The following is an 11,068-nucleotide window of genomic DNA, read 5'->3' on the forward strand; positions in this document are numbered from 1 at the left end:
CATTTTTTATTCAATCAATATTTTATAAAGTTATAAATTGTTGTAGGTAAATTGTATTGGTCAAACGCCATCAACTTCTTCGAATACAACAAATTCACAAATTATACCGGAAGATAATTCCCAAAATAATGTGACATCAGTACTCTTAACTCCTCAAAAACAGCATGAAAATGACGAGTTGTGTAATGATGACCAATGGGCAAAATTAGAGGGCAGACGTATTGTAGATCTCAAACATATTTTTCAATCTTTACAGTCTATACAACACTTGGGATTTGATTGTTCATTTAGAGATTTAGAGTTTGTGAGAGAAAATAGAAAGGGATACTACAGTACATTTCAGTTTAATTGTAAAGTGTGTGGTTTAAAAGAACAAATAGATAGTGAAAATGTTAAAGGCGAAAATGTTAACATTAACATGGCAATAGTAAGTGCTACTGTAAATGCTGGTCAAGGGTACAGCCAACTCGACGAATTTTCTGCAACATTAAATATGCCAAATATGTCCAACCGATTATATCAAGAACTTCATTCGAAAATTTTTATGTATGTTCATGACATAGCCTGGAAAGAAATGGAATTAGCAGGGCAAGAAGAAAAAAGATTAGCGATCGAAAACGGTGATTTAGATCTAAAAGGTCGTCCGAAAATTGCAGTGATTGCAGATGGGGCATGGAGCAAGCGTTCGTACAGAACTAATTACAATGCATTGTCGGGAGTAGTAAGTTTAAGAATTAATTTATGATTATAATACCTAATAAGAAATATACTTCATTGTATACAAAATTCAAATTATGTTATAAAATGTTTCATTTATTTTTAAATTTTAATTAATTCGTATAAAATTCAGAAAAAAATATTAACTCTATGCATACCTAAAAGTGCAACAACAAAATGTCATACATAAATACTAATTATAATAAAGCCCGTTCTTTATTAAGAAAAATAATAGGAGTTTAGGATTACTAATTAAATGCGTAAAAAGTAATTCAGAACGAAATATAATTTCAAATAGTTTAGCATGTATTAATCGTATTTTAAATTAATATAAGTCTAACTTTATTTATTATCAAAATAATTGCGTAAAATTGAATTTACAGGCTTGTATTGTTGGAGCAAGAACCAAAAAAATACTGTATATAGGAGTCCGAAATAAATATTGTTGTGTGTGCAACGCATCAAAAAAAAATGGCAATGAAATCAATCATTTATGTTATAAAAATTGGAATTCTCCATCAACAGCCATGGAAGCAGACATAATTGTTGATGGATTCAAGCAAAGTTTAACAATGCATGGTCTAATTTATTCGCAGTTAATTGGTAAATAATATTTTTAAATAATAAGTACAACAAAATACTTCTGATAACATTTTAAATATAATTATCATTTTAGATTCCTATAGTGTAATGAATGAATGTATTTACTTTACAATAATGTGTTTGTTTTTTTCTGTCTGTAATGATCAATTGTGATGAATCAATTGTACACTTTTTATTCAAAATAATTTTAAATATTTGTAATTCATTGATGTAGGTTACGTACTTTGATCATAATATAATGTACCAATTAAATTGTTTTAAATTTACAGGCGACGGCGATAGTAGTGTTCTAAAACGATTGCGTATTGCGAAACCATATGGATCGGATATTATGATTAAAAAGATTGAATGTACCAATCATATATTAAGAAATTACATTAATAAGCTAAGAGACATTGCAAATAAAAGAAAAAATTCCAACGGTGATCCCATACCAGGATGTTTTAGGAAATTATTACAAAACAATTTACTGAGACTTAGGTATGCTGTTACTGAAGCTATAAGGTTCAGGAAAAATGAAACTGGAATTATTTCTTACGAAGAAAAATTGGCACGACTGAAAATGGACGTCATTAATGGACCGAATCATGTTTTTGGAGATCATGACAATAGCTCTCAATATTTCTGCCAGGGTAAAAAAAAAGGTAACATCAAATTAACATATTTTTTCAGATTATTAAAATATGTCCTAGAAGTGTTGGTAGAAAAAAAATATGGTTGACAAAAAATCTTTAAAATTTAATACAGTATATAAAAAATATGTTAAATATTTGCTGACAGATAATATCTGTTCAGGATCCTTTTTCTTATACAATGGTTCCAACATCATTGCATTCAAATTTAACTGATCTACCCTATGACCGAGATCCACTATAGACACACCTACTACACAGCACAGCGAATTTCTTTTTTTTTTCTTGAAATATTATAATATAATAATAGGTATATACGTAATATGATATTTACTATAATCTGAATAATTATTATTTTATACAATTATTGTAATACTTACAGTACTTACACATTACCTACAAAAATTATATATATAATTTAAATATTTGTATAATACAGGGAAATTACAACGTCACCGTGGTATGGGCGGGGGTGGGGCGGTTATGACGCGTGGTAACATGGTATAGATGGGCGGTGAACCGGGGGGTTATCCACCGCGATCAACGTCACCGAGGTACGGGCGGGGTGGGGTGGTGATGACGTATGTGTTGGTAGGCGGTGAGGTGGAGGGATATTCACCGCGATCAACGTCACCGAGGTATGGGCGGGGTGGGGTGGGTTAGGGTGGGTCGGGGTGGGTCAGGGTGGGTCAGGGTGGGTCAGGGTGGGTTGGTATAGACGGGGGGGGGGGGGGGTTGGTGAAGCGGGGGGTATCCGGAGTCGGCCTTTTCACCCTACTAGTGGGGACGCGATTTAAACGCTCGTGTGTAAGCGTATGCATACGCGTTTTTATATTTGCCGTGATTTGAAAATCGCGTAGGCGCGCGTTCGAATTGCTCCGTGTGTAACCAGCTTTAATGATAGCCGCTATACGGGTATTTTGGTTCAACGAATTTCGCAGCGATTATTACTATAGTACGGTATTTAAATACAATATTATTGTAAAATCTTAAATATCGTAAACATAATATTATATTATTTCACCGGGTACGAAAAAAGTATTTATATATATTAAATATTAATACATAATATATAAAATTGTTAACTAAATTATAATAGTATAACGTGTCTTTCCGCCAACATCATGGCTAAAATTAAAAATAGTGATATATTATTATTATTAGTTGTCTTCGGGGTACGAGAAGGGCATTTATTTTGTAAAACTGAATTATTACTGTTTTGTCTGTCTTTCCGTCAACATGGGCACATGGTCAAAAATATAAATAATATGGCTATCGATTGTGAAAGATTAATAGCCAAAATACAAAATAGACCATGCATTTTGCAATTTGGGACACATCCAGTGAAGAATATAGACTCAGAGACAAAAAAACACAAGAATGGGTTGCGGTAGCCGAAAGTATGAACGAAAACTGGACTGGACTTAATCAAAAAGAAAAAGATGACTATAGTGAGTAGAAAAATTAATTATTATAATAATTATATTTAGGGTTTGGATGTTTATGAAATTCCATTTTTTATTTCTATTTATTCAGTTTAATGCTGACTTGGATACAAATTTGATTCATGTTCAACTGAATCAACTAATTTAATTTTTATGTTGCATATTTTATGGTTTTGTATCTAAATTTTTTTTTTAAAACAATTTGAACTATCAAACTATTTAAACCAACTATAAAATTAATTTCACCGAGTTTATTTTATTTTTTTCATTGATGGTATAAACTATAACGATTATTAATCATTATACAATATAATTTCAATATAAATTACTTCATTCACAATAATATGATCAAGTTTTAGCTCAGAATCGTTTTTCTTATACAATGATATTCTTTATCGGACTAAATTTATGCCTAAAACCTTCTCTGTCCTATTTAATTTGAAAAAAACTGCACGACGATTGAATAAGTAGTTCCGGAGTTTATCCCGAACATACAAACAAACGCTATCATTTTATATATATTAGTATCATAGATAATATATAATGGATAGGCCATCCCTATACTAAACACCCATGGGGCAGCGTTCCCGAAGTTTCGGTATATGCCCCATCTATACCATTGTTACCAGTAGTAACCAACGGGTTACCATTTTGACTTATCACTATCTACCAACAATTGTTATCAAATAAATATTATTATATTTATATTTTCTTACATTTAATATTACACTATATTATGAACTTATCGTAATTAATTAATTAATTACCATTTAACAATAATAAAAGCACCTACTGGCTAAAATAATAATTTTATTTTAAATTTAAATAAAAAAGAAAAATGATTTGCTCATGGGATAAAAAATGTATTACCCCATAGCTTATCATTTGGGAACGCACGGAGAAGGCTGATGGCCTATCCATTATATATTATCTATGATTAGTATAGATAAATTAATGTTTGTGTGTAGATTAGACCTCTGGGAAAAAGATAGTCTAATTTACAAATGGTTAAATTTAGTTTTTTTTATTTATCTGATTTTAGCACGGTTAGGTTAGGTTAGGATTTTGTATCAATAGATTATATTAATCTATTATAGGTGGAATATGACAAACTTGCTATAACTTTGATACTTTTGTAAGGGAATGATGCACACATGACAAACAAAATATATAAAATGTAAAACTGGTCTGGCACGGGCGGCGATCGGTCGCTCTCGATCTTATCAACCGATAACGAACAATCCCCAGAAAACCCGCAATTATATAAACGGACTAAGGTATCCGTACGATTAATTTAATACTTTATGAACATAAATTCTTACAGTTCGGCCATTCTGACCTTTGTTCGTCTCGAACAAAAATTTTTTTTTATATACAGTAACTTAAGTTTTAACACTGATAATGGCAATCTTAACCTCGTACCACATAACTATGAGGGAAAACATATGAAAAGTAACAAAAATAAAAATAATAAATAAATAAACATAGTATGTAACGCTTATGCGGCGTATCGCGGAACATTATACAATATTGAAGTTACATTAAACATACATCAATGAATATTACATATTTTATAGATAAATTCATATAATATAAAGTTTACATGTAAATAGAAAATAAGCAAAATAATCATAATAATAAATCAATTGACATCTATACTTGTGGTGAATGAAAAGAAAAAAAAAAAATAATAATAATAATAATACTAATAATAATAACCAAATGCACCTATTTAGCAGCATAATAATAAATAACTTTTTTTTAAAAACGGATCCACATTTTCATGCGGTCCGGTCCAACGATACCTTCGTACGGACGCTGAGTTAATTGGAACCCCTCTATATCACTTACTATGTATCTATCCCGGTCTAGCACTTTCCTTATTACGTAAGGTCCCCGGAATTTCGGTATTAACTTTTTATTGTGTCCTAATGTCACATCTACGTTTTTTATCATTACATAGTCGTTTTCCTTGTAAATCGTCGGTTCCTTACGTTTTGAATTATACTGTATTTCATTCGATTTCTGTGACTTAATTATCCGTTCTGCTGCCTTAGTTCTCAGAACCTCCATTTCGCGCGGGTTATCGGTCACATTATTTTCTAATATTCTCCGTATCTCGTCGTTAATTTCACCTACCTGGTGTACACCAAACAATAACATGCTAGGGCTTTGGCCTGTGGAGCTGTGCGCCGTGTTATTGATAGCGAATTCTACCTTATGTAACACTCGATCCCACCTACTCGTTAACTCCGTTAACTTAGCCAGCATTGGTACTATTATAGACTTATTCACTATCTCTACTTGACCGTTGGCTCTAGGCGTGCCTGTTGCAACTAACGTCAGTTTTACTGATTTGTTTTTTAAAAACTCCGTAAAAGACGTACCCCGATCACTAACTATCTGACGAGGTTTGGAGTAAGTTTGGAAATAACTACGCAAATGTTTAATCACTTCATCGGTTTTGGTCGTACGGCACGGGTAAAGGCGTACGAATTTACTGAACGCATCGATTACCACTAAAATGAATTTATTTTTATAACTGGTTTTCTCTAACGGGCCTAAATGGTCTATGTGTAAGATAACAAATGGTTTATCACCTTTCGGAATACTGAAAAGAAAACCTTCTTTTTTACCACTAGGTCTAGAGAACTCAATACATTTTAAACAGTTATCTAAATAACGTCGTACTTTATTCTTCATATCGGGAAACCAATACACGCGAGATATGTTCTCAATAACTTTTAGCAAACCTACGTGGGCCATATCGTCGTGACATGTACGTATCACATTATTCTCCATTGTTTTCGGAACGTAAAATCTAATGCGCTTGTTTTCTTTGCGATAAACCAACCCATTACGTAATTCATAAAATTTATTATCGCTTGTTAGTAATTTATTTTTAATTTGTACAATATCGTCGTCTGTACTTTGTCGAACGGCGAGTGTTTGTTCAAACGTATTCGATTCCAACACGAGAATCGCGTGACAACGGCTGAATGCATCGACGTGTTGCATATTTCTATTCGGACGGTGAAAAATACTGAAATCGTAATTTTGTAAAAATAGAGCCCACCTGGAAATTCGAGTATTTACATCCTGTTTATTTAACGTTAACCTGAAGCTATCGCAATCCGTCATTACTTTAAAAGATATGCCGTATAGATATACATGAAAACGTTTTATCGCATATACGACCGCCAGGCATTCTAGCTCGAAGCTATGATACTTCGATTCAACCGGAGATGTGCGTTGGCTAAAATAAAACACGGGTTTAAATTTATTGTCAGACTGTTTTTGAAGCAATATTGCACCGAAACCAGACAAACTCGCGTCGCAATGCAACTCAGTTTCCGCTGTGGGGGAATATATAGCTAATACGGGTGTCTTTGTTAGTACTGAACTTAAGTATTTGAACGCTTCCTGTTCTTGCTCACCGAAAATAAAATCGACATTTTTTTTTACAAGGTCATATAATGGTTTAGCTATTACCGAAAAATTACAAATGAAACGTCGAAAATAACTAGCTAATCCTAAAAACTGCCTGACCTGTTTTTGGTTTTTCGGGACCGGGTAATTAAGCATCGCGTCGACGTGTTTCGTACTAGCCCGTATACCATGCTCATTTACTATATAACCGAGGTATTCTACTTCATAATATCCAAACGAACATTTGTCAAAATTAAAACGTAACTTGTGTTTTGCAGCTATACGGAAAACCTCACTTAATATTTTAAAATGTTCAGGGAAAGTCTGTGTTGCTATCAACATGTCGTTTAAATACACAAGCAGTTTCCCCGACAAATTAGGTCATGGAATATAAATTGAATATACCGATTAAAAACTCGAGGTGAATTTGACAACCCAAACGGCATTCTCAAGTATTCATATTGCCCTATAGGCGTGACAAATGACGTATATGGAATAGAAGCTTCGTTCATGCGTACATGATGAAAACCATTTTTCAAATCTAACGAAGTAAATATTTTTTTTTCCTTTTAAACGGTCTAATTGATCATCTATTAAAGGCGCCGGGAAATTATCTTTAACTGTAATTTTGTTAAGCTCTCGATAATCAACACACAGCCTGTAACTTTTATTTTTTTTTTTCACTAATACAATCGGACTACTATAGGGGCTATTACTTGGTCTTATTATGTTTTCGGATAACAATTCGTCGATAATATTACGCAAACTACCTTGCTCGCTATACGACAACCTTCTCGACCTAAAAGATATAGGTTGTTCGTGTTTCAACACTATTTTCATTTCAAAATTGCAATTATTATCACTATGTGGTTCTACATTTATTCGCGCTAGGTATTCAACGTTATAAATTTTAATAAATTTATCATTTACATCACAGTCTAAATCGGGATTTACGTTCACAGTATCTGTACCCACGTTTACGTCTGAGTTAAAATCAATACATAATATTTCGTTCCAATTATCGACTGTCTCTTTCACGGTCTCATTCTCGTTCACCTTAATTATGTTTACCTCATTATTTATAAACTCGACTTTATATCCCGGTTTTGTTAAAAGGTCTCTACCCAAAATCGCACTTGCACTCATAGTATTGTTTGATACAATATAAAACGTAACATTCATCATATTATTATTTACCAATACTTTTGTTTCAAAAATACCCAATACCTCGACTTTCGCGCCATTAATTCCCGAAAAATTACAACCGTCCGCGGATTTAAGTACAAAATTATTATTCGGAACAAAATCGCGTTTAAGTAAGCTTACCGGACTTCCTGTGTCGACCACCGCGTTGAATCTGACATGACACTCCTCTCCCTCCACTGGTACATTGTATTTGCACCGAACTTCATACGGCATCGGGTACTCGTCTGTTGGCCCACTGTCGCCCTCCACGTCAATATTCATCAGCCCAGCCGACCTCGATTTTCCGTCATCACCGAATCGTTTCTTACGTGTAGGGCAGGTTCCTATTTGATGATCTGTCGCCGCGCATTCGTAGCACGCGCCCTTCTCCCTTCTCGGCTTTGGACATTGCGGCGAAATGTGGTCTTTCGAGCCACAATTATAACACGAGCGCGTAGTTAGTGTTCCGGTTGTTACAGTTTTTGTCTGATCTTTCTTCGGTGTAGCTACAACAGTTGATCGCGTTACACCTGTTTTGTACGTGTCCTTTTCCTTAGCATCGATAATTGTATGACGAATGCGACTCGAACGTGACGCATCCAAGCGTCCATATTCGACTACGTCGCTTAACGAATTATTCGTCTTCGTCTCTGTGATTACGACTTAATAAGTAGACACACAAATCTTTAGAATATAAGCCTTCTAATATTTGTATCTTCATTTCATGGAAAGACATTCCAATTATCTTACAAAGATGTACTTTTTCGTGGAAGTACTCGTGGATGTTTTCATTTCGAACTTGAACACGACGGGACATTTCTTTCCACCGGTCACCGGTCATAACGGTACCAACAAATGTTTTGTGAAATTGTCTTTCGAAATCCGGCCAGTTTTCGATGTCGCGTGACGCATACCAATGTCGGGCTGCACCATCTAAGTTTGCTCGTACGGATTGTAACTTAAAATTATCGGGCCACCGATGTAAATTGGCAACTCCATTCACAGTCCTCAACCAGTCTAACGCTTGATAACCAGTATTAAGACCATTGAAAACCGGTATCGACTTATCTAAATCCGGAGCAATGGTTATGTCGTTGAGTGGTTTATTCTGTTGCAATTTTAATAACTCCATGAGCATATTATTTTGCACCATCAGCGTATTGAGCATAGCGTTCGTATCGACTGCATTCACGCTCTCGACGTTCGATCCATTTTGCGAAGTTTTTTCCGAATTATTTTGTTCACCTAGTGTCCCTCCATTGGCGAAGATATCGTGCTGCGAATTTTTCTCGGTTAGTCGCACAGCACTTTGTGCATTTTCGTTCTGTTGTGCAGTACCCATGACGTTCAAATTTCCTTCATCCTGTTCGCCATCATTCTTAGGTTCATTCGCGCGGGAACGGGTAGTCATACCGACGGTATTATTGGTATTCGGCATTTCCCGTATTTATTAAATCAACTTATTGTACTTTCAAAATTAATAATTAAACATTCAAATTAACATTAACATTCATAAGTAAAAAAAAATTATCACACGCGCGATCCATAATCCCACTTCTGAAAACTGTAAGGGAATGATGCACACATGACAAACAAAATATATAAAATGTAAAACTGGTCTGGCACGGGCGGCGATCGGTCGCTCTCGATCTTATCAACCGATAACGAACAATCCCCAGAAAACCCGCAATTATATAAACGGACTAAGGTATCCGTACGATTAATTTAATACTTTATGAACATAAATTCTGTGACTGCTCGATCATGTTTGTCATGTTCTCGAGAGTCATGTGGCCGCCTCGAACATTTCACGGTCGCCAACCACGGACCGAGACCCGAAAGCCGGAGTGCCGTGGATTTTTTTTATTATTTAAGAACGTGAATACATTTGACCTAGTAATAGGACAGGTGACCGACGGTGAAATAATAACACCTCAATTTGGGGAAAAAAATATATATATGAGTTTATTTGAATAAATTTTGGATTGAAGTTGGTGCCGAGAAAGCCGAAGGCATAAAACTCGGTCAAAGTAAAGTTATAAAGATAATAATAATACATTTTAATAATAATAATAATAATATAAAATATAAACATTACTCACCACACGGCTCCGACGGAGCGGTTTACCGGCGGGAGGACAACAATAATGTACCATAATAATAATAAGTATAATAATAATAATATAATAATACCCTAAATAAGTACCGGCCACGGTGAGAATAGTAATAAAGATGTACCCAAAACGTTACCAGTAAATTAGTGTGGGTCTTGTGCCACCCTTCGGCGCATCAGCGAAACGCGTGCTACTCGCTCATGGTACCGGGAGCTCAGACGGGAAAAAATGTAGTGGTGGCTTTTGCTGGTGTCGGTCCGTACTTTGCGACCTTTGGTGGCAGAGAACACTACAGGTGAGGGAGGGGGTCACATACGTACAGATAACGTGAGTGGCCGGTACTCTGGGCCGTGGGTACTATGAGGGGAGCGTGTGTGCGACTGCCGGAACGGTGGTGCAGTATTGGATCGGCGGAGACTGAGGCGCGCGGGATAGTATTTCTTATCTATCTCGTCGCATTTCGCGCTCATACGGTACCTGCTAGTACAATTATAAATTATGGTAATATTGTTTGCGTTGGACGTCACAGAAACCCCCCCATGAAAGTTCGATACATCGGAGAGAGCTTTCATGGATGACGATGTTTGAAAGCAAACTTAAATAATAATCGGTAATAATAATTGACGGGAATTCCATACGAGAGATGTGTTTGATCCGTTCTTATGATACCTGAGTGCTAACAATGACTTCAGCCTGCTGCAATGGTGACCTGATCGGTTCGTAGAACGGACGGAGGTGGACAATATCGTAAGTCCCAATAGTTCTGTTGGTGTTTGGATCTGCCAGAGTATATGCATTGTCTTGACGACGGCTGGTGATCACGTAGGGCCCTTCGTATAGCAAGAAGAATTTCTGTATACATTTGTCGACGGATGAACTTAGGCGATGCGTTTTCACCAACACACGGGTACCGATGACAAATGATAGGGGTACGCCCTGCTTG

At 35.4% G+C, this 11,068-nt stretch overlaps 1 protein-coding gene across 1 annotated transcript; it reads right to left on the bottom strand.

Moving 5' to 3' along the window:
- Positions 1 to 7,282: 7,282 nt before the first annotated feature.
- On the bottom strand, positions 7,283 to 9,449 carry LOC132933242 (uncharacterized). The gene is made up of 2 exons (XM_060999557.1): positions 8,762 to 9,449; positions 7,283 to 8,673 (listed from the first exon to the last, which is right to left on the bottom strand). Exons 1-2 carry the CDS (start codon positions 9,447 to 9,449, stop codon positions 7,283 to 7,285), a joined length of 2,079 nt encoding a protein of 692 aa, XP_060855540.1.
- Between the last annotated feature and the right edge of the window lie 1,619 nt (positions 9,450 to 11,068).

This window comes from Metopolophium dirhodum, chromosome 1 (assembly GCF_019925205.1).
Source record: "Metopolophium dirhodum isolate CAU chromosome 1, ASM1992520v1, whole genome shotgun sequence".
In the NCBI taxonomy this organism is placed as follows: domain Eukaryota; kingdom Metazoa; phylum Arthropoda; class Insecta; order Hemiptera; family Aphididae; genus Metopolophium; species Metopolophium dirhodum.

What these genes read in the sequence shown, in the direction of transcription:
- LOC132933242 (XM_060999557.1), bottom strand. Translation starts at nt 9,449, where the DNA reads ATGCCGAATACCAATAATACCGTCGGTATGACTACCCGTTCCCGCGCG. An exon ending in CCACGAAAAAGTACATCTTT is followed by an intron (nt 8,674 to 8,761) that starts GTAAGATAATTG and finishes CTACTTATTAAG; the next exon opens with TCGTAATCACAGAGACGAAG.